The sequence below is a fragment of the Agelaius tricolor genome, unplaced genomic scaffold, assembly GCF_023055355.1.
Source record: "Agelaius tricolor isolate 1412-34295 unplaced genomic scaffold, bAgeTri1.0.p SCAF_38, whole genome shotgun sequence".
Taxonomy (NCBI): domain Eukaryota; kingdom Metazoa; phylum Chordata; class Aves; order Passeriformes; family Icteridae; genus Agelaius; species Agelaius tricolor.
The window spans coordinates 2,071,278-2,094,185 of record NW_027269298.1 but is presented as its reverse complement, the minus strand read 5'-3'; the positions used below and the strand labels follow the sequence as shown (position 1 = coordinate 2,094,185).

At 39.4% G+C, this 22,908-nt stretch overlaps 1 protein-coding gene across 5 annotated transcripts in view; it reads left to right on the top strand.

Annotated features, from left to right (window-relative positions):
- The window catches only part of AK8 (adenylate kinase 8), a 65,072-nt gene that overhangs the window by 8,223 nt on the left and 33,941 nt on the right, over positions 1 to 22,908 (top strand). For 4 of the 5 annotated variants that reach the window (XM_071454394.1, XM_071454393.1, XM_071454395.1 and 1 more), the window contains 6 exons: positions 4,434 to 4,502; positions 9,685 to 9,766; positions 11,274 to 11,345; positions 11,941 to 12,141; positions 14,859 to 14,990; positions 17,215 to 17,304. In XM_071454394.1, the coding sequence (XP_071310495.1) occupies positions 4,434 to 4,502; positions 9,685 to 9,766; positions 11,274 to 11,345; positions 11,941 to 12,141; positions 14,859 to 14,990; positions 17,215 to 17,304 (646 nt within the window). Of the gene's footprint in view, positions 1 to 4,433; positions 4,503 to 9,545; positions 9,587 to 9,684; positions 9,767 to 11,273; positions 11,346 to 11,940; positions 12,142 to 14,858; positions 14,991 to 17,214; positions 17,305 to 22,908 lie in introns of those variants that run through there. The other variant, XM_071454398.1, reaches the window with a different exon arrangement.

Below are 22,908 nucleotides of genomic sequence, written 5' to 3'. Positions count from 1 at the left end.
GGTTTTTTCCTTAGAAAATTAGGCTAAAATAGGGTGGTGTTTATAAAATTGAATGAAATACTGGATAAGTAAATGAAGTTTGGAGATGCTTCAAGTAGCACGCTTCAAGATCTGAGAGCAAAGAGTTCAGTGAACTCCCTGAACTCACTGGCAAAAATGTTTGCATTTGGCTGGGATGATATGGAATTATTCTTACTGAGAATATGTACTTTGAAATCTTAGTTCTAATTATTAAAGATTGTTTTGATAGGTTCATAAATTTATACTTGGAGGGGGAGAGTTTAAAACAAAAATTCCCTTTGGTTTAATTACTGTAATTATTAACATATTTCAGACTATACAGATGCACTTTCAAGGGTGTCCTTTTGGGCTTATTTGATTTAAAAAGATGGATGGTGTGGAAGATGAAAGTCAAAAATGTCATGGCTAATCAGGTAGTGAGGAGGGCCTGCAGAGCAGAGGCTGCTGGTGGTTCAGCACTGTGCAGTTTGCCTTTGGATTTGATCTTTACACCCTACCATGTGGTTTTCACTAAATAATTTTGTTCTTTTCTGTGGGTTTGTTTCTTTGAATGTAGCTCCTAGAATTAGGAGGGAGCTCCTGGGTTCCTCTAGGTTGGAGTGAATGTTCAGGAACAGAACAAGAGCTTTTTCATGAGTTTGGATATAACCAGGGCATTAAAAAGTTGTAGTCCTGGCCAAAGCAATTTAATAAATGAAGAGGAAAAGCAGGAGCTAAGGCTGTGGTTTTTGGAGAGTCTGATGTGAAGCTCATAAACACAATTTAATGTTGTTTCTCACTCCAAAGGCTGCTGTGGCTGCATTAACCCCAGAGGCAGAGGTCAGGCAGTTTGAGGTCACTTGGCCAATGTCACTGGATCTGGGCAAATGCTGCAAAAAGCTCTGCAAATGTTTGTTCACATATTTTACCTACTCATTTTACCTAACTTCAGCCAAGCTTTCATCTCTTTTGTGTTCACCCATTAAAGCATTTGTCTTTTCCTGGCACAGGAAGCCATGGAAGGCACTTTAAAAATCCATTATTGCTCTCTGAAGCTCCATTTTTCAAGTTGGACAAGCAATCATTCACCCACACTACCTGGCCACTTACTAATGAGAACAGCTCAGGTAGTGAATTTTAAATACTGAGTGTTCAAAGCAAAATGTGATCATTCTGCATGTAAAAATACTCCAAAAAGAAGTCAGATATTTTTGAATATTCAGTAAATTGAAGAACCACAAGCTACCAATAAATATTCCATGAACAGAAAAAGAGGCTACATTTTTGGATAAATCATTGCAAATTATTCCCTCATCTCTAGTTATTATAATGTTAATAGGAAGCATCTTCAGGTTTTCCTATAGTGAAGTCTAATGATGAGCTATTGCATGTTTCACTTTTCCTGTTAACTGGTTAAAATAAGAAGTTGAAACAACTGTGGTAATTGTGGGTTTTGTGGGATGGGTGTGCTCTTCATGCTACACTAAATTGCAGTTAAGGTGTTTGCATAGCTCCTAATAACTTCAAACTGCTCCAGAGTTGTGTCACGTCCCTGTGCTTTTTAAAAAGAAATAAAATAGAAGGGAAAAATAAATCCAAGGCATCCTTAACTATGCATGGTCAGCATTCCAATCTGTTCCAGGGTAAGCCACTCTGAAGGAACAAAAAGAAACCATTCCAGGTTTGTGTATCCAAAAAATTCCAGCCTTTCATGTGTATTTATCTGAACAAACCAAGTCTAAACATTCATGACACTCAGGATTCTAAAGTAAATTTCTTCAAACTTGATTGCTGTTCTCTCCAAGGTGCCAATTTGGAGAAGCCGGAAATTTTTAGCTGAGGCTGTTTTCAGAGCAAATATATCCAAAACTTCCAAGAAAAATGCCTACTGAAAAAGCTGCCCTACAAAAAAAGTATGGGAATTTTGTGAAAGGGGCATGAAATACAACTCTGATTAGACCAGGCGTGGAAATTGATGTTCCTGAAATAACATGGAATATTTAAAATTAATCATGAGTGGTACAGTTTTTCAGCAAATATGGAAAGAGTGATTAAACCAGCGTGGGTAGAAAAGTGTTCTGAAACCTGACCAAGATCCCACAGCATTTTTTCCTTTACCTGCTCTGAGTGTTGGGATAGCTCTGTGGGCAAGGTGTGGTTTGGCTGTTACCAAATGTGTGTCACTGTCCATTATTGCAGATTCCTGGGAAGTGCAATCCCATCTCCCAGGCTCACCATATATATTTATGTGTTTATGAGAGATAAATTATAAATGGGCTGCCTGATATGTACCAGATATCCTGATTTCTAGTGGAATAATTAGGCATTCTGCAAGCAGCCTATTGAAAATGATTTTGTAGGCCACTGCTCAGTGGGGGGAAAAACTGCCCAGGAAATGAGACTGGAATGGAGCCACAGAGAGCAGAAGGAGCTAAAACACTGAAATACCTGAATGTGTGTCCTTGGCTGGTTGTGTGCAGCAAACCCCACTCCAAAGGCAGCAGTGAGAACAGCACTGCACGGAGAGAAGGGAGGATAAATTTGGTGTAAATTGGTTTGGCAGGGCAGAGCAGAGCAGCCCCCAGCAGCGAGCAGCCTGCTTTGACATGACACATGAAAGGAGCAGGCAGGTCCTGGCTGTCCCTGGCAGCAGCATGGTGCCCCTTTGCAAGGTGACAGGGGCTGCAGGAGGCTCTGACAAAGCACCCTGGGGACCTGCTGGCTCTCAGCAAAACCAGCAATTTCCTTCCCTCCTGCTCCGCTACCTGCCCCAGTGCTGGCTGATGTGAGGAGAGGCACTGAGAGCCGGGGACAAAAGAGAGAAACAAAAGCAAACCCTGCCTGCCCGGGCCACCTGGGCTCTGCTGTGTGTGCTGGAGCACTTTCTCCACCCTCCTTCCAAGTGCCATTTCCACCACTCCTTGTGAAATTGTTTCATCATCTAGTGAAGATGATTTTATGAAATCTTCCCACATCATCAGCCAGACTTTTCTCATTGTATGAATTGAAGTTCAAAGGAGTTGCTCCAAGGAATGTTTCTTCCAGATGCCATGAGTCCCAAGATTAGTTGATCATGTAATTATCAACTATGTATTATAGTTGATCAATGTAATTAATTGTCTTATTAAAAGACAATTGTCTAATTATTAACAATTAGTGGCAATTAGATTGGAAAAAAATATGTAGATTGGAAAAAATATGTAGATTGGAAAAATACGTTGAAATATTATCTTGAGTACAAACAAGCATCTGATTCCTGCCCTATCTACCTCTCCCAGCCTATAGAAATACTCATTTTTAGGTTTATACCCTTCAAAGTGATTAGGAAAAAGACATGAGAAGCCACAGGATATGGAACTAAAGGGAACAGAGAGTCAAGCTCACATTGTTAAGTGAAAGATAATTTATTTTAACTGGGAGGTAGAGAATCTGATTGCAGGTTTGTTTTGTTTTGTTTTTTCTGAGTATTCATTTACCAATAATGAGAGAAGAAATAAGGCATCTGTTGAAATTATTATTGGCTGTCATGAGCTGCATGGACAGAAGTTTAGACTTTGAGTTAAACTGGCTAACTCAGAATTTAACCAAGTTCAGCATAAAATGAAAGCCTAAATTAACAGGATAGTGGAACAAATTCTTTCTAGAAGGAAAGGAGAATATTGCTGATTTCTTGTTAGGAAATCAAATATAATGGAAGAAATGTTGAGGGGTGCTGACCATAGGAACGTTGTTCTTCTGTCACATAGCCATTACCTTCTTACAAAACATCTCTAGAGATGGGCAAAGCAGGAGCCACAGAATGAGTCACAGATGCAGTTTCCATCCCATTCCACAGTCCTGAGTTTAAAACTAAACCAAGTTCAACTGCAAAATACATTTTAAATAAAGCTTTTGGATGATGAGAGTTACTTGAAGCTATGAAACAAACCTCCTGAAAATCAGACTCTGTGTTGTTTGCTCAGTGTCTGAGGTTCTGTTTGTGCCACTGAGAGCTGGCAGGTCCCTGATGCTGAGCCCTCTGTCACTGGGGCAGTCAGGGGTCAGATCCTCGTGGTTAAAAGGATGATTTGTGGATGTGATGTTCTTCTGGACCCCTTTGCAGGTCTGATGTCCAATGTGTGTGTCAGTGTGCAGAACTTGGCACTGCTTTCATGCCAGTGTGCAAAACCCCCATGGATATTCATGCTCTGTGCTCAGCTTCCCTTTAACACTGATTTTTGTGCCCTTATTAACTCTTGGTCATTAACTCATGTTAATGACCCGCGACTCGCACGGAATTATTTATTTCTTTATTTCCAAGAAGACATCTCACTTCACCTTTAACCACAACGGTGCCTGCATGGTAAAATTCCTTTTGAACTCAATTGTGAATATTCAGCCCTTTTTTTTTTTCTCTTTTTTTTTTTTTTTTTTTTTTTTGTTCTTTCTTTTAGAAAATTCCCAACGCGCTTTGGGCCAATCTGATCCAGGAACGTCTGTCAAACGTGGACTGCATCAAACAAGTAAGAATTGCTCCTCAGAGGGCTGCTGGATAAGCACTTACACAACTCGTGCCTGGTATTTAGCATTCCAAGTCCTGAGCAGAGCAGGGAATGGGGGCAAATCATCGGGGCTCCCGAGCCAGTTGCTTTCTTGAACATCAGCGGAGGGAGTTTGGAGCTTTATTAACAGGATAAAGGGGAGGATGAGAGTATGCATATGCTAATCTTCCAGCACGGAGATGATCAAAGGCTGAACAAGCAGAGCTTTGTTGATTGCCTGGGGCAACTGGCAGAGATGGAGTGGACAAAAAAGATAAACAGAAAATAGATAGAAATCAATATTGTTAAGGTTTTTGGCTCTTCTTGAGGAAAAGAGTCTTAACGTTACTAATTTCAGTTTTATTTCTGGTTCTGTCTCTTTTTTTCTCCCTGTGTTAGGAAACACTGCATTTGAATGCATTGTCTTCTGGGTAATAATTAATATTTTCACTCTTAGCTTGAATGGGTTTAGTTGTGTTCAGATCTGTGGCATACTGTGTTTCTTGCTCCATGTTTCATCGTCTGGGAGACTGAAACAATGATTTTTTGATCCTTAGAAAGAAAAAGTAAAGGGATTTTCAGAAACCCTAAATAGTATCAACTTTTCTTCATAAAACACTGCAGCCCTTACTCTATAATTGACCTATTAATGTTGACTTTGCAAAGTAGAATTAAACTTTGTGTTGCTGTTCACTGTGCTTGAATGATATGGGTCTGTCTGGTTTTCCTTGAAGGTCTTTTTAGCTGAGCTATTTTACTTCATTTTATCTCATTATAGTTACTTAGCACTCCAGATTATATATCTGGTAGAACTCAATATATTTTTTTTATTTGTAATATATCCACATAGGACTTAGGCCCTTCAGCTGGCAGGAGAACCTGTTTAAAACCACACATGGTATACTGTCCTGTTCATTTGTGTGGTACTTTTAGTTCTTTTATAACAAGAGCTCTAAAACCTCTCAAAAATGCTAGTTTTTTCACATAGGTCTCTTTCCCTGATTAGAAGAACATATGCTTTCAGGAGGTACTTTTCCCAGTGTTTGTTAATGTGAGTTTTACTGTCAGTGTACAAGCAAAATCCATCACTCTCCACAGGCTGCATCCACCTTATTTTCCTTTTTTTTTTTTTTCCCTGTGCTTCCTATAATTGTTGGCATGGCTTTAGTTCTCCTGTCAATAATGAGGGATGGGTCTCTCAGTGAGTTATTTTAAGTATTAGGTCATGTATGAGTAAGGTGACAAGGTGGTTAAAATGCTAACAGCTGCACAGAGTCCTGCCTGCATTTTATGTTCCTGTTGTTGTCACCAGCAGCACTGAATCAGTGCTGGGTGTCTTACAGAACCAGAGGGGAAAAAATCCTTTATGAAGCTTCCCTGACATTCAGCAGGAATGGAGTGGATGTAATCAACCCAGCTGAGGTTTCAACTGGTTTTAGGAAAAACACATTATTTGTTTTTCAAAGGTTGTTAAAAATGTTTATATTATTTTTACATTAGTAGATACCATTTACAAATGTTTACATTAATAGATAGATACCACAAATTATAATAGATAGATAGTGACCACAAATTATTTTCTCCTTTGAAAGGGGATCTGTGCATTTTATGTGTAATATTTTGTGTGTGTACCTCAAAGTAGAATTAATGCTGTAGGGTTTTTACATCACTGACCAGATTTATGCCATTTCTTTCAAAATATGAGTCAGCATGTTTTCACTGAAAATGTTCACAGATTAGGAGCAGCATGTTGGACCACAGTACCACCAGCTGTTTGTTTTATTTCTCCTTGTGGTGTCATTGCCTTGGCATTAATTGTGCAGCTTTCATCCCACTGACAGTAGGAATTGAGGATTTTTTGTGCCGTTGTTTTGACACTCACAGGTTTATAGATGTCACTGGCATTCTCTAAGGAGAACATTTTTATTGATCAACAGCTCTGCTGAGGCCCTGTGTTATGTGTTCTTGTAACACAAACCTAGTCAGGACTGTGAGGGATCAGGTGGGGAGGTCTTGCAGCACACACAGGAAACTTATTGCAGGCATTATGTTAGAGTCTGGCACTTGTGAGGCTGATACAGAGAATTTTCATCTTGCAGGGTTAGCACATCTTGGCTGCAGCCCCTCTGACTGCTGGGAATTCATGGAGAGGAGAGAGATTGCTCAGGATGTGTTTGAGAGAGAGCTGAGCCACCTTCCTGGAGGGTTAGAATCTTTAGAAACCAAGCTTAGGCCAGTGAGTCACACACAGAGTGGCAGAATGAGTTGAGATTGGTATTTTTTGTGGCTGCTTTTGAAAGGGAAGGCAAAGAAAACAATGGCTCTGTTTGGTTTTACCTTGATTGGCTCTGTTGGGTTTTACCTCGATTGCTTCTGTTGGGTTTTACCTTGATTGGCTCTGTTGGGTTTTACCTCAATTGGTCCTGTTTGGTTTTACCTCGATTAGCTCTGTTTAGTTTTACCTCAATTGGTCCTGTTTGGTTTTACCTTGATTGGTCCTGTTTGGTTTTACCTCGATTGGCTCTATTTGTTTTTACCTCAATTGGTGCTGTTGTGTTTTACCTCAATTGGTCCTGTTTGGTTTTACCTTGATTGGCTCTGTTTGTTTTTACCTCCGTTGGTGCTGTTGGGTTTTACCTCAGTTGGTTCTGTTGGGTTTTACCTTGGTAGCTATAGGTAATAATGTTTTCTCTGTGAAACTCCATGCAAAGAAAGTGATTGACAAAGATTTATCCAGGGAGAGAATCTGCCTGTTCACCACATTTTCTGTTTTCTGAGAAGAATGGAACTTTTTAAAACATCTTTACACCTTACTCCACTGACAGAACTAGGGTGCAATCCATGCCTGGATAGAAGGTTACCACTGTCAAGAACCAAAAAAAGATGGCTTCTTAAAGAAACAAATTCATCATGTGAAGTTCTTAATTACACTTTAATGACAGTCAGGAGGGCAAAAACAGACCAATGTTTGCATAAAGCATGATAGGCATATTTTAAGTCAGGTCTTGCTCTGCTGTGTCTTCTTCCTCTTGCTCCGTTCCCAAGCCACACTCCCTTTCCACTCTTTTTTTTTTTTTTTCCCTTTTTTTTCCTTTTTTTTTTTATTTTATCTGTGACATCTGCTTGGAGCTTGTCCCTCCTGTGATAGCACACTACTTGCAGCTGTTCAGACCTCCAGCTCTGAGCTGTGCATGGGGTGCCCTGAGCATACGGCCTTTTTGATGTGTGATAAAACAGAACCGAGCCACTGGGGGTATGGAGAGGCAGTGCAGCAGAATATCAATAAACCTGTTCTGAACAAAGCTGCAGCTCTGTGCTGGAATAGACATTTCACTGAAGTGTCAAGTAGATGGATAATATATTCTAATTAGGGACTGACTGATACCCTGCAACTCAGAGACCTTTGGAAATCAGCTCCAAAATGCTCACTGTTTTTGTAATGTGTGTTGGTTTTGCATTTGTTTAATGCCTTTAAAATATATTTTCTGCAGGGAGCTATTTATTGAGCTTTGTTTTCCTGAATAGCCCAAAATTTTCACTATAAAATTGCTTATTGCCTGTTTTAAGGACCTTTGAAATTTGTGTGTAAACCTCATGAAGTTTGCTGTGGACTGTAAAAAGTATGGATTGGTTACTGCTATAGTATTGTGTTTACTGCCTGTTGCACATTATGTGATTTGAGCCACAAGCAGTAGTGACCTCAGGTTTTGTAGGGCAATTTTGTTTTTTTTTAAAATTTGTTTTGTTGTAGTTTCCAAAAATGTTGCACTCAGAGTGGAGAAAACAAGCCAGATTTGTAGTCTTTGTAAATTGGCATTGATTGCCATCAGGCCTCAGATGCCATTTCTCCCTAGAAGATCTGGCCCTGTATATATATATATATTTTGTACACAGTATATTCCAAACTAGTGCTGAAGTTCCTGGCATAGCACTACAAACATTGTTCAGCTTTGCCTTCTGCAAGTCTCAAGGGATAAATTGATTTCTCAGCACCTGTGTGACCTTAGCCAGTGGTTCATTCTAATTTGGCAGAGCAAACACCGGGAGTGGCAAAAACGGCTTGCAGTTACTTGAGTCTTGTATTTTCTACATCTGTCAGCAGGATGACATCTTCCTGAAACCAGGCTAATTAAGGAATTTTAAATAATCTGCTCTATTTTCTTGTGTAATTGGAATGGCCCATTCCCTCCCACAGAAGTCCTGGAGATAGATTTCCCTGAAATACTTGGAGAACCTTTGGACCCCACCCTGACAGAGCACCAGATTTGTATGGGAGCTGAGAATGATTGCCAGCTAATGCAATACTAAAAATATCTCCTTTATTTCAGCACAAAGATGGCTCCCAGATTTCCTGAGGAATCACAAAGTTATTTGGAGGGGTGGGATAGAACAGCAAGGGCTTGTGTGGTCAGGCAACTGCCAGGTAAATTAGGGAGAGTTCAGAAGATTCAGATGTGAGCCTGGGAAGTGGATTAGATTTCAAATACTGCATCAGACAAGAACTGAGTGAGGCTGCAGCTCTCCGTCGGTATTTCACAGATCTGTAAATGTTTTTTTAAAGATGCTCAATCCAACACTTAGCTGGCTATAACAAGGACTTAAGGGAGCAAAAAGCTCTTTTTTCTTTTTTCTTTCTTTTGCTCTGTTGCTTCATTAGCTCTGGGAACGCTGGTTCCATTACTGTGAGTTTTCCTGTATAATTTAAGAAAATAATGAAAGCATGCATATTTTCCTCAGTATTCTTGGCATTAAATCTGTCTTTAGATTTGTTTAGCTCCTTTTTTTTTTTATATATATATACACAGTGTGCGCTGGTATCCTTTTGAATATTTCAAAACTGTAGAAATTGTTCTGGGTTGTTTTTATTTGAGATAGAAGTTGGTTTGTTTTTATTTTTAAGATTGAAATATGAAAAAAAAAATCATAGCTACAACGTATAAGTTCCCATTGCTGTGTGGCAGTAGAATCAGTGCATGCATTTCACAAAAATATCAGTGCTCCATGTTTGCTTTCTTCTCTCACAAGCATCCATGAGAAATACTGTGCTGTGGAAAGATCAGAATGAGGTAATTTTTGTGTAAACAGCACTGAGATTTAGTATGAATTTTGGGGTTTTTTTTTTCTCTTCCAGGATCAATAACTGTTTCATGTTTTTGTTCAATAGGGATGGATTTTGGAAGGCTTCCCTGAAAACCAGGAGCAGGCATGGATGCTGCAATCATCTGGCATTTTTCCTAGGCATGTTGGTAAGCAGCACAAGGTTTGTGTGTGACTGCATCCAGCAGGAAAGACTGGAAGGGTTTGTCTCAACAAATCCTCAATCAATTCAATACCAATGCTGGAGACAGTCGCCAGAGAGCACAATATTTCAGTAGGGTTGAAAGTCTGAGGTAACCTGGGAGATTTTAAGCCCTGTCTTTCACAGCCTTTTCTCCTTCCATGTCAGAGCTCTGTAAATTCCAGACCCTTACACCAAGAGGGTTTGAGCAGCTAAAAGTGGCTTTGCTCCTGACTTCCATCTCTAAAAATCAGCTTTTATCCTCAGACTAAACCAGTTCCTCATGTGCTGAACACAAATTTATGCTTCTGTTGAATTAGGGAATGTAAACTTCACCAAGTGAAGTGGAAACATGATGATTTTAAGCTTGACTTTTCAGAGTGGGGCTGGATTCTGGCTGGTTTGGGGTGGAATGTTTTACACACCTTGACAGCTGCCCTTGCCATACAGGAGAAGCCACTTGTCCTAAATTATAGTTAAAGCACCTACTTAGAATATAAAAAATTACTACAATTGTGTGGAATGCAGTGTGAAATGATAAATTCAGAGCTTGCCAGTGAACAGAATTTATCCATCTTGATGAATTGTCACTCTGGATTTGATTTGGATCATATTCAACTGTAAATGAAGAACTCAGAATCACTGCAGTAGAGTTAGGCAAAAATGTTTAATGTCTAGTACTTGCATGTATTTTTAATATACCTAATAACATCTGAAGTTGAGTTTTGCTCACAATTATATCTGTGCCACCAAGACCTGAATGAGAATCTTACAACTCAGTCTGTCTAGTTAATCAAAAAGAAGATTGAGAGGAGATGAGATTTACTCTGTGTGAGTACCTTAATAGGGAGAAAAGTGCCTGAAAAAGCCATTTAATACAAAGAAGAAAGTCATAAAAAGAACTTGTTTGAAACCTGTAATCAAATGCACTGAAAATAGTAATTAAATTACAGTGTTTAACTGCAAGGATGATTAGCCAAAAGCAACCCAGGGAACTGACAGGTTCTTCCTCTTTTGATGCTTTCTAATCAAGTTTGAACACTTTTCTGTGAGGTTATATATTAAAATAATCAGTTCACTGGTCTCACCACCAAAGAACCTGGGTGAAAAGTTATGTTTGTGTATAGAAGAGAATCAGTCTCGAGTGTTCAGTGGGAACTTCTGTCTGAGGCTCCAGAGACAATGCTTTATTGCTGCTGGTGATGTTTTTTGGATAATGGGGGCAGTTAGTGCCCATGGGTACTGGATTCATGGATATTTTATCCCACTGTACTGTTTAGTAGGTGAAGCAAAATTCTGATTAAAAGTGGAGTAAAATATTTGCAGGGAGAATGCTGGGAAAGGAAATATGCTCAAGATAAATTCAGCCACCTTTAATATTAGGATACATCTGAACACTTACAGGGAATAAAGCAAATTATTAACAAGAGCTACACTTTTAAATTTTTTCTCCTTTTTCCCTTTCTGTTGCCTAGTTATGCTCTATGCCCCAGACACTGTGCTGATTGAGAGGAGTGGTGGGAAAAGGCTTGATCCCCACACACAAGGTGCAGTATTGTTTGTTCCTGACCTCCCCTGCACACTGCAGTGTTGCTTGGTCTCAGAAACGTTGTAGTACTACTGATGGGGGTAAAATTTAAATGGGATCCCTTTAAGAATTAGTAGGAATTTGTAATTATAAATTTCAGCTGTTTGGAAATGGTATTTGTTGACATTGCTTTATTTTCAGTGCCAATAAAATACAGGGAAATAAAAAGCTCAGGATTGAGCCTGCAAACAGTGGACTATGGCAATACAGAATATTTAAAGGTTAGATCTGTCCATATGAGTTTATAATTTTCCTGTGCATATCTGCTAGGTCCTGCTTTGTTCCTGAGGTGCAGGGATGCTTTTAGGGTAAATAAAATAATTTCCATTAGGTTAAATAAAATCATTTCTATTAAATAAAATAAACTGTCAAATCAACTCAGCTCTGTATTGTCTGTTGAGTTTTATCATCAATCATCCATCACGAGATAAAATCCTGCAATTGCTCAATAAAAAAAATCAGGTTGGATGTTCTGAGGAGTGGAATTAAGAGGGACATTCTTAATTACAGATCTGTTCATTCATGCTCTTAGCTCCTAACCATGTTTCCTGCAGAGGTTTTCCACACAACCTTTGACTGGCCAAGTGACCCCCTGGTGCAGGAGAGGTTGGTGAAACCAGAAGATCTCTCTGAGCAGGAGGTGTCCAAGAAGCTGCTGGAATATCACAGAAACTTCCCTGAGATTTTCCACATCTACCAGAAGGTTCTGAAATCCATCAATGCAGACCAGCCCTCGGTGGATGTTCTCTCACAGGGTAAATTTGTGTTTTGAGGTCCTGTTTGAGGGCTGGTTCCTGGCTCTTGGAGTCACTTTTGCAGGATTAGGCAACACAGATGGCTCCCAGCTGAGCTGTGCTCTCTCCAGAGCAGCATTTTGGCTGTTCCTGGTAATGATTTTACTGGAGTAAGTGCGGATAACTGGAAATTCTCAGCTCACAGCCCTACCAAGGAAGAGCTGAGTCAGTGGAGCAAATGTCACCATCATTTCTGTGAGTGTCTCTTCTAAAAGGGAGCCCTGTGGCTCAATTGTTCATCTCCCAGAGGGCCAGTACCTTCCAAAGTCTGAGAACAACAAGGAGGAGTAGTTCAAAGCTGGGAACATTTCATTGTTTAAAAGCTGTTTGTGCTGGGAGCTTTCCTGTTCTTGTTTGCCTTTGCTTGACTGTAATGCAATCTGACTTTTAATGTTGATCCTTCTAGAAGAGAATAAGGAAACTGCCAGAAAGACCAATTGATGTACTTTGTAGCTGTCAGTCTGCAGATGATCGCTTATATCCCAGTAATTTTGCATCTCAAAAAGGTCTTTTTTTTAATAACAAGTGCTGCACTTTTAAGATAAACAAGTAGGAAGTTTATATTCTGAATTTCCACATTAATTACCTCTAAATTACTTAATTAAATTTAAAAGTTCATATCATCATTCATAAAGAATTCATGCCTTGAATTGTAAATAAAAATGTGAGTGCCTGAATATTAATTATTATTAATTAATAATGTAGTGAGATAAATTGAAAACTGGAATGAAAAAATCCTCTCTAGATCTTTTTTCTGCAGTGCATCAAGCAGCCAGATTTTTTTTAAAGAATAATTAGATGTGGAGACTGTCTAGGGGATCATTACTCCTAATTAACTTGGTTATTTACTGCAAATTAAGCATCATTTGTAAGCAGGGTGCTTTGCCTGTAATGTTTGTGCTTTTCAATACACTGGGTTGTGGAAAATGTTCAGAATAGATGGAGCACTGCTTGGGTAGCTGATACTCAGGGTTTAGGAAGCCATGCAGCAAACACTATTTTCTAGTAGGATTTTCCAGGTTTTTTGTTTAGATTTTTATTGCCCCAGCTAAAATTAAAAAAAAAAAAGAGTGCTCTCATAAAAATGAGCAGTATTGTGGGTTGTTTCACACAATTATAAAATGCTGTGAACTGAATGCAGCTGGTGCTGCCCTGATGTGGGAATGAGACCCAGGGCAGGACCCCAGCACTGCAGGAAGGGATGGGTACAATCCCATGGGGCTGCAGTTTTAATTTCTCCATATTTTAGGGCTGCTATGTAGAAATTGGAGTTTGCTGGAGGTGTTTCTTTATTGGAAAATATTTTCTAATCATACCAAAGCATCTAAGGAAGGGTTCCCTGAAAAATTGTTGGTACAGAGCAATGCATTGACAATGGCTCCTAAAATCCTGATCCTCAAGGTGTTCCCCACCAATCCTTTTGTGCTTTTTAATTTAGCTTATGACTCATACAAACAGTCATGTTTAAGCTTGTCCTATTCCTTAGCCTAAAATTCTTTTTTTATTGCAAGGACTCTTTAGAGAGTCTCTTATTGGAACTGAAGATCTCACAAAAACTGAGAGGCTGCAGCTGATCTGGGCTCACCTTTAGGTGCACCCACTGCAATCCCAGGGGAATCAGAGCTGTGCAGATGTGTCCTTGCTGCTTTGGTCATGGCCAACCAGAAAGTTTAACTTTGGCATTTGACTGATCCCTGGAAAAGCCAAAAGATGTCACAAGTATGGCTTGGGCTGCTCCCTTCTCTGGCATTCTCAACCATCAAATGGCCATGGCTATGTCCAAATATAATCCCAATTTTGTCCTCACTGCCAGTGCTGTGACATCTTTTGGCTTCTTGGTGGTCTCTCAGGTTCTCTTTTGGGAATGTAACCAAGTCCAGGCCTCTGTAATGTGGCAGTGCTGATGATGCTTCACATGTCCCCTGGCCTTTGCAAACCTGCAGGTTGACCTGAAGGTGCTATTTCCTGCTTGAAGCAAAATTTAGGAGGATGGTGTCCAGCAAATGGGTGGAATCAGGCAGAGAAGCTCAAATATTCTTTACAAGTTACACAAAAAGGATGGGTAAAAGAATAAAACATCCACCCTCAGTTCTGTGTTGTCAAGGCTGAGCAGTGTCATGACACACTGTGCTACAAGTCTGTAATATTGTAATTAGGAGTCTTAATCACACACAGCTGGATAAATGTCATTAATTTAACATCCCGAGTTTTTACACTTAAATATTTGTTCAGAAACTGCAGAAAGTATTAAATGTAATTACAGCCCTCTATAATTTGCATGGTAAAATTGTAGCTATCAAGCAAAAATTACTTCTGCTAAAAACAACATGGTAAGAGAGCAATTATTAATTGAATCTGCTCTTTAAAATGGTTTGACAGGCACTGATGAAAGACAGAGGAGTGTAATGATAGTGAGATTTCTAAAATGCCTCTCAGAGTAAATTGCTGACAGGACACTTTTATATCACTGTCCTGATTTTGGGTGCAGAGTCTGGATGTTCCAGTGATAAAATAAACCATGATCAACATTTTTTTAAGAGAAGAGAGTAGTTAAAGAATGATTATTTTTTTTAAAGAAATGGCTTAATTTTTTGCCTTTAAGAGAGTAGTTAATCAATGATTATATTTATTTTTTTAATAGAAACGAGTTAATAGTTTGCCTTTCTGCCCTGCTGCAGTCCTTGCCTTTGTCCAAAGCCGGCACCGATCTGCTGCCCCCTTCACGCCCCGGATCCTCTTCCTTGGCCCCCCAGGCAGTGGGAAGAGCCTGCAGGCAGCACTGATAGCTCAGAAATACGATGTTGTCAACAGTAAGTTCTCAGTAAACGTGCACTCTGCTCAATTCCCCCTTTCTCTCTTTTTGATCTTTCATCTTTTGCTGTCTGTCTGTCTTACCTGCTTATAAAATGTCTCTCTTTGTCCGTTGCTGTGGATGTCGTTTCTTTTGAGAGAGCTGAAAAGTATTTGAATGAAGAAGTGTAAACCAAGTATATATTCTGTGACAAACCAGCTCTAAGGTTTTTTTAGTCATCATTTCATCACTTTTTATACCTTTTACATCTGTATCTTTTTGTTGTTAGACTCCTGCAGTGCTCTGAATTCTTCTGTGGATCAGTGGATCAGGAGTAATGATTTCAGTTTCAGCTCTCTGACCAAAATTGGGGCACTTTTAGAATAGAATTCACTCTGAACTTTAGTGAGGTCTCAGGCTCTGCACAGCTCCAGTAATGTGTGAGAAAATGAAGGAATTAATTAAAAGTGCATCATCTTTCTTCTGTCAAGGAAGACCAAAAAATTCTGCATGAGACTTGTTCATGATTAACATTTAAATGTTTAAAAGTTCTGTGTATATAAAAGTGCAGCTTGGTGAGGATCAGTGCAGTATTTTCCATGTTCTGTAGTGTCTTCTAACAGTGGAGTGGCCATAAATTATTTTAAACAAATGTCTGGGAACTGTAAAATTTGCTGATTAGTCACATCATGTTAGTTAAGCAAAAGGCAGTTTTGATAGAATATTTCTGCTGTCAATTATTCTGCCATTGCTGTATTTTAAAATATCATGTGAAAAATGAAATATTTGTAGATTTTTTCAAAGCTGTATTTTTATTAATTGTATAATTGTCTTAAAGAAAACAAAACATGCTTTAATATATTAAAATAATTTTGTTCTTGTCCTTTTGAATTTTTTCAACTTTTTTTCTAAAACTGCAGGTTTCATAGTGTTCCATCTAGGTCAAAATTTGTATTTTTTTTCTAAAGTAACTACAGTATGAGAGAGTTGCAGGTCTTTTTATTAAAAATCATTACCAGTGCTTTACTTATATGTTGAATTTTGTTTTAAGTATTCTATAACCCAAATATTAGAAGAATTAAGTATTTAATACAGAGTTGGAATACCATAATTTTTCAGAATAATATTCAGCATACGCTTAATTTCTATTAGGCCATTGGGCTTGAAGCTCAGACTCAAAAATTTTAATCTATATTTAAATAGTCTCATGAATTGGATTGAATTTAGGTGTGTATTCATTAGGTGTCTTAGACTGGGGTCTGTGCACTGAGTTTCTGTTATGTTTTTTACACTATTTATTTTTAATATGAATTTACTTCTCCAGGACAACTGGTGACTGTTCAAATTGTCACTTAAACATTGAATTTTATCAGCTCTGTCCCAGGAGCAGTGCTGGGGGGGTTCTCACTCCTGTTGGCCTGGCAGTGTGATTAACAGCAATAAACTGATTAAAGGGCTCCATCTTCTCTCATCAAAGGCAGGGCCTGTCAGTGCTATTGATTCCAGGAAAAAAGGAATCAATTTAGGATTATTAATTGAATAATCTCCAGGGGGACCTACAGCTAATATTTTTTACCAAATTGGAGTTGTAACCAGGATTTCTGCTGTTGTGTGACCTCTCCATGTCTTGGTTCCCTCCCTCACCTGGGCAGCCAATGCCCTCCAAAGCCAAACCAGGAATATTTAATGTACAACTGTCCTGGCTCAAACCTGAAATCTGCATCTCCTGGTGTTCTGGGTGTGTTTGAAGTCAATGATAATACTGCAATAGCACAGTTTTTTTTAAATGTAATCCTTACATGATCATTAAATGATCCAGGGAGGCCCTTCCTGAACTGAGCATTATGCTGCACCTCCAGCAGAGTGGTTCAGATGCTGTTCAGCAGCTGGAACTTTATTCAGTAATTACAAGTTTATAAAAAGTGCAAGCCACTAGCAATCCCTTGAGTTGTTATTTCAGAAATATATTTGATTAATATAATTCCATTTTTAATATGTTCTTTGCCAAATACATTCTTTTTTTTTTTTTTCATTCCATATCCTCACTCTCCTTGCTTTTCACTCTACTTGGCCAAAAAAAACCCCAACAAAACCCTAACAACAAACTCAGAAAACATACAACTTTTATTTTATTCAGTGACCTTATTCCAGTATGCAGCTTCTGGGTTCTTTTCTTTGCTTTGCTTTGTTGCCTCCTTTTTAAAATTTAACCTTGTGTCTTTTTTGTTCTTCCTTCCTGTTAGTTTGCTGTGGGCAACTGCTAAAGGAAGCTGTTGCAGACAACACAAAACTTGGAGAACTCGTTAAGCCTTACATTGACAGTGGATGCCCAGGTAGGGCACATTGTTGTCTCATTACACTGTAGTTACAGATTTGTAGCCAAAACCAAATCGTGAGTGAATTTTTGTTGGTCAGATTCTAATCAGAGTAGCCTGGAAGTCAATTAATTCCATTTATTCCATGGGATTTGTAGGACTCTGTAACAGAAGTTTGATTTCTAAGGGGATTTTTATATCCTCAGAGCAAATATTCACTGTTCCTGCAAAATTCAGATTTCTTGTGCACATTCTGAAATCTGAATTCCATGTTTTAATCTCTAATTAAATCTAAATCAGTTCAAACTGTTTTTAAAGCACACTATTATGTCAAACTGCTTTCAAAGCACAATAATATGTTTTATTTTATATTTGGATGTTGACTTTTAGAATACTACCACAGTTTCCTCTGCTTTCATGGAAATATTTTAAACATAAAGCTTCTTTGTACTTCATTTCTATCAGCATTTTTGGTTGTGGGAGGGGACTGCCATGACAAATGTTGGGTATACTTTGCTTTTGGAAGGTTCTGCAGGGATTTCATATAAATCAAAAATACTGTGAGCTCCTGAGGGCAGCAGCCTAAACCTGTGTGTCTGCTACAGTTGATGTGCTTGTCTGTGTGTGGTGGGTGTTGGAAATCAGAGAATATCTGGAATTAAAGAGGAGCAGTCATGTTGCAGGAGGGTGGGAGAATGTTTATTTTGCCAAATTGCAATGGCCTGGGAGAGGAACTTTCAGTGCTGTTTCTGGCAACAGCCCAGATGGTTTCCAGTGGTACAAACACCAGGAGACAATTGTGCTGAAATGGGGAAATCTCAGTTAAACTTCAGTATTAATGGAATTTTGAGCAAAGCCCCCCAGAGCAAAGAGAAATCTTTGTTGTCCTTTATTTTTAGTGAAGAAATGTATTTGGTAAGGTGAAAAGCTTGAAAATCTCCTTTGTTTTTTGCACAATAGCTTAATTCTGGGGCTGAATTAGACAGCTCTGAAACACCAGCCTTTAAAATTAACTGAGCTTAAATCAAGGTTCCCTTGATAGCAAACCCAGAGATTCAGCATTTTCCAAAAGATCTTTGGCAGCCTGCAGCTTTGGGGGTGCCATCCCTCTGTCAGGCACTTTATCAGGCTACAGGAATAAAGGATTTTAACTCTGACCTCCATCTGCAGTGCATGGATTGCATTTATCCCTAATTCAGCCACCAGCTCAGAGCACCCACAGCAGCCCCACACTGCTGGGAGCTGCTCTGGGGCCATGGGCAGGAATCTCTGCAGCTTCACAGGGGAAATTTGGGTCCTCTGGAATGGGCACAGAGATCTAGGAGAGGATTTGCTGGGTTTGAGATACCCAGAATGGGCATTGAACTCAAAGGCAGGAGATCTCAGAGTATGGTGTGCAGGGGATCTGGGGTCTCCAGGTGTGCCAATAATTCCTTCCTTTTTGACCTGGATGTGGCTGGTTTTGAGTTCAGTTTAACTCTCACATAGAAATCCTTTCAAGCTTTAGGCCTGACTTGCATGGTATCCATTAATTTCAGAATCTTGTGTGCATGCTGTAATTTCTGCTCTGGGAGCTGCTCTGGGGCCATGGGCAGGGACAGCAGGAATCTCTGCAGCCTCACAGGGGAAATCTGGGTCCTCTGGAATGGGCACAGAGATCTAGGAGAGGATTTGCTGGGTGTGAGATACCCACAATGGGCATTTTACTCAAAGGCAGGAGATCTCAGAGTATGGTGTGCAGGGGATCTGGGGTCTCCAGGTGTGCCAATAATTCCTTCCTGTGTGATCAGGTTTGACCTGAATGTGGTCAAACACATTTGAGTTTTGAGTTCAGTTTAACTCCCACATAGAAATCCTTTTAAGCTCTAGCCCTGAGTTGCATGGTATCCATTAATTTCAGAATCTGGTGTGCATGCTGTAATTTCACTGTCTGCTCATCTCTGTGGAGAGGAGGATTGTAAATACCTCACTCTCTAAATTTCAGTTATGGCTGAGATGGGAGTTTGGATGATCTGTTTATTCCAAGATAGTTCCTCTAAGAGCTTCCTTTACTAAAATGTTCTTTGTGTGTTTTATAAACTTCATCTTAACCATTAAAGTTCCTTAAAGGAGATGCATTCCCAGTGGAGTAAAATAATTGCACAGACCATAATTTTTAGCCAGTCCTAAAAATATGCACATCCTTAGTCCAAGGGAGCTGCTTTCATTTCAGGAAAATGAAATTGAAGTTGTAATTCCTTTCTTCCTCCAAATTAGAAATTATTTCAGATTTAGATTAATTTTTTTAATACAGCATGCACAGATAAAGCTGTACAATGCTTCTGAATATTAATAGGGATCATAACTATATTTCTGTGCATTATGCTAAAAATTCTCCCTTAGATTTGCTGATATGCACATATATATTTTATTTGGTGGGACACAGCACAAAATTAAGGGCTGAATAAAGATAAATATCATCCAGCAAAACCAGAAATAATAAGTTCTGTCATTTTGCTAATCCTCCTCTCCCAGGGATAACAAAGAATGAATTTACATTAGTAAACACTAACAAGAATTCATTACTGCCCTCACAAGAGGCTTGGAGAAAATGGAATAACACAGGGTATTGAAGAGGAAAGGTGGGCAAAGAATCTTTGCATCTTTGCTCTCTTGCTGCAGCCCAGGTTAAAACAGGGGGGAAATTCTCCTGCTATGGTTGACTATTGATAGTTTCCAGAAAAATCTCACGTGCAAAAACTCAGTGTAGCCAATAGTGGTGGTGGAAGTGTTGGAAGTGAAAAAGCAAATAGAACTTCAACCTTTCCATGGCATTTCTGGTTGTTGAGAGGCTTAGCTGTGCCTGTGGGTGGGGAGCCCTGCAAGTGACATTCCACAGAGCAGGGGAACAAAAGGCAGACCAGGAAAATGCTGTTCTCAAATCATTGCTTGTCAAAACGAGAGCCAGTGCCATCAAATCTTGAGGACATGCCTCATATATTCTTAAAATGCTGCCCCAGGGGACTGATCCCAGCGTGTTTCCCTTCTTGTGGACAGCACTGATTGCATACAATTAGTGATTTAAAATGTGCCAGCAGGGCGTGGTGTGGTGCTGCAAGGAGGCTCAAAGCCCTGCCTGCTCACAGCTGACTCATTTTTGAGTTTTTGGGGCTGCCCACTGCCTATTCTGCCCCAGTTCTGCTTGGCTAACCCAGATTCTTCATGACTTTAGGATCCATCCACATTCTTTGTGCTGTTTTTCCTGTACTGCTGCTTCATGTTGACGCCATGTATTTCCAGGAACTGCCCAGATAATTCTGTTATTCACCCCAAAAGGCAACCCAGTATTCCCATTGTCAGTATTTTCTGATGTTTCCTGACCTGCTTTTTGTCAAAATCCTCAGTTTTGTATATGGTGATTTATTTTACCTAATGAAGGCAGCATAGGTATTTTTGAGCCCATTAATTTTTTAATTCCCAGGACATCCTAGTCTACAATAGGTGCACACCAGATACTGAAAAATGCATTTTTGGTGATAAGTTCAGTAACCTGACAGCTTTCTGCCTGTCATAAACACAGAGCTGTGCTTTGGACAGCCAGTCTGAAATGCAGAGATTGTTCCTTTAGGAAGTTGTGGTCTCACTGAGTACTGGGTAGTTATTATTCACTATACTCTGGGCAGAAAATCACCAACATTGGAGTCTAAGACCGATCTTCTGGTCCCTAACTCAAGTTAGATTAACTTTTGGTCAATAATCCTAAATTCAGCACTCACCATTTGCTTGGGCAGCCTGGGAAGAAGTGGAGTAAGAGGTGAGTGCAGTGGCCAGAACCCTCCCACAGGCAGCAAGACAAGTGCCATAAATTAATTTATTTGGTTTGATTCCTTCTGAAATGTTCTGAGGAAGCAGTTCCATAGACTTGGCCCTCCCCTGGACAGATGAGACCTGAAGGAAACCTTCAAACAGAATTCCTGTCCTCAGGTTGCTCCAGTTCTGAGGAGGGCTGGACGTGTCTCACTGAAAACATGGACAAAAATTAATTAAAAGTTCCATCTGCATGATCTTTGATCACCATCTTAAAGATGTCTGTCAGAATTTGATACCCTGGGAGAACAACAAAAAAAATGCAGAAAGTATTTTTGATTTCCCCACCTAAATGTCCCTGATGTTTGCATTGTGTTAATGGAGGGACAAGCAGAAGCATTTTGGGGGTATCACAAAGATAGGGAAGGTCATCAGTCAGTTGGAATCTGCATGTTCACTCTGTCCAGTTTTTGTGGTGAAATAGCATGGAGTGATCACTGCTAATGAATATATCTGTTTGTGAGGCTGGAATAAATAGAGCCAAGAAAAGTGAGATGACAGGAAAGCAGAATGAAGGGAAAAAAACACTCCCAAACCAGTAAGATTCTGCTTTTCAGCTGGGAGGACTGCTATTAGTTTGGGTGATTGGGTTTTTTCCCACCAAAATGAAGATTCAGGAGGTAAGAGAACTGATTCAGGGAACACACATAACATTGCACTGTTTGCAGCCTGTTAGAGTTGAACACACACAATCTGTGTTGGTTTTTTCCTCTCCCTTTTTCTATTTTTTTTTTTTTAAGTTGTAATATCTGAAGCTGTCCCCAATGGCAGTCTGCACGTAGGGGGTAAAATCTGGAATTCCCTAATTTCTCCTGTTTTTTAATAAAAACTATTACTTGTACAAATACAGATCTCCCCTTATTTTAAATTGCAGTGGTTTTAAAGGGGTGCTTTTTGGTGCAGCCTCTGAAAGTTGGGGGTCCCCTGGTGATTGTGATCACAGTCTCACTGAAAACACTTTGCTCTGTTGAGGGTGGGTTTGTTTTTTGGTTGTTTGGTTTTTTGTTGTTTTTTTTTTTTATATTTTGACATCAAATTAATATTCTCATCACTGAGCCTGAAACACAGATTTGACAATAGAGCAGCTCCTCTTTGTTAAAAACTCGCCGAGACTTCCCGAGTTAAAAGGACCAGCAAATCTTGATATCTGAGGGGGTAAGCTCAGTTTTTATTCCTTGTTTTTAAGAGTGCTGTACTGGAGAGCTGCAAGCTGTCTGAACATTGCACAGACCCTTTGGGAGCTCCATTGGTTTTCAGCAAGCCTTTGCATGCAGTGTGTTTGTACTGGCTGAAGACAGCGCATGGCTCTCTAAATAATTTACAAGTTGATTAATAGACTCACATGGGTATAATTAGAAGAGGGAGAGACAGCAGCTACAGTAACGGGTACAGTGCTTGGGGGAACTGGAGACTTTATTTTTTTTAAAGAAACTTTCTAGGGTGCTGGGCGTTTGAAGATAAGTTGGGAAGAGCTCAGTGCCTCTTCTCTTTTGAAGTGGAAATAGGACAGTTTGAATCCGTCGAGTTTAATTTTTCACAAGCTTTAGGGGCCCTGCAGTGCAACTCCCTTTTTATTATTGAAAAAAACTCTCCATTTTTCTTTCATTTTTCGCGCACATGCACATACACACACACAGAGTCCAAACAGGAGCTAATAAACAAATCGATTTTCTGCTTTATTTAAGTTAGTTTTACAGCAATTCTGTAGCTCCCCTAAATGTGCAACTTGCTCACAAATAAACTGTGTAAAGTTACAGAGATATTTATGAATACACC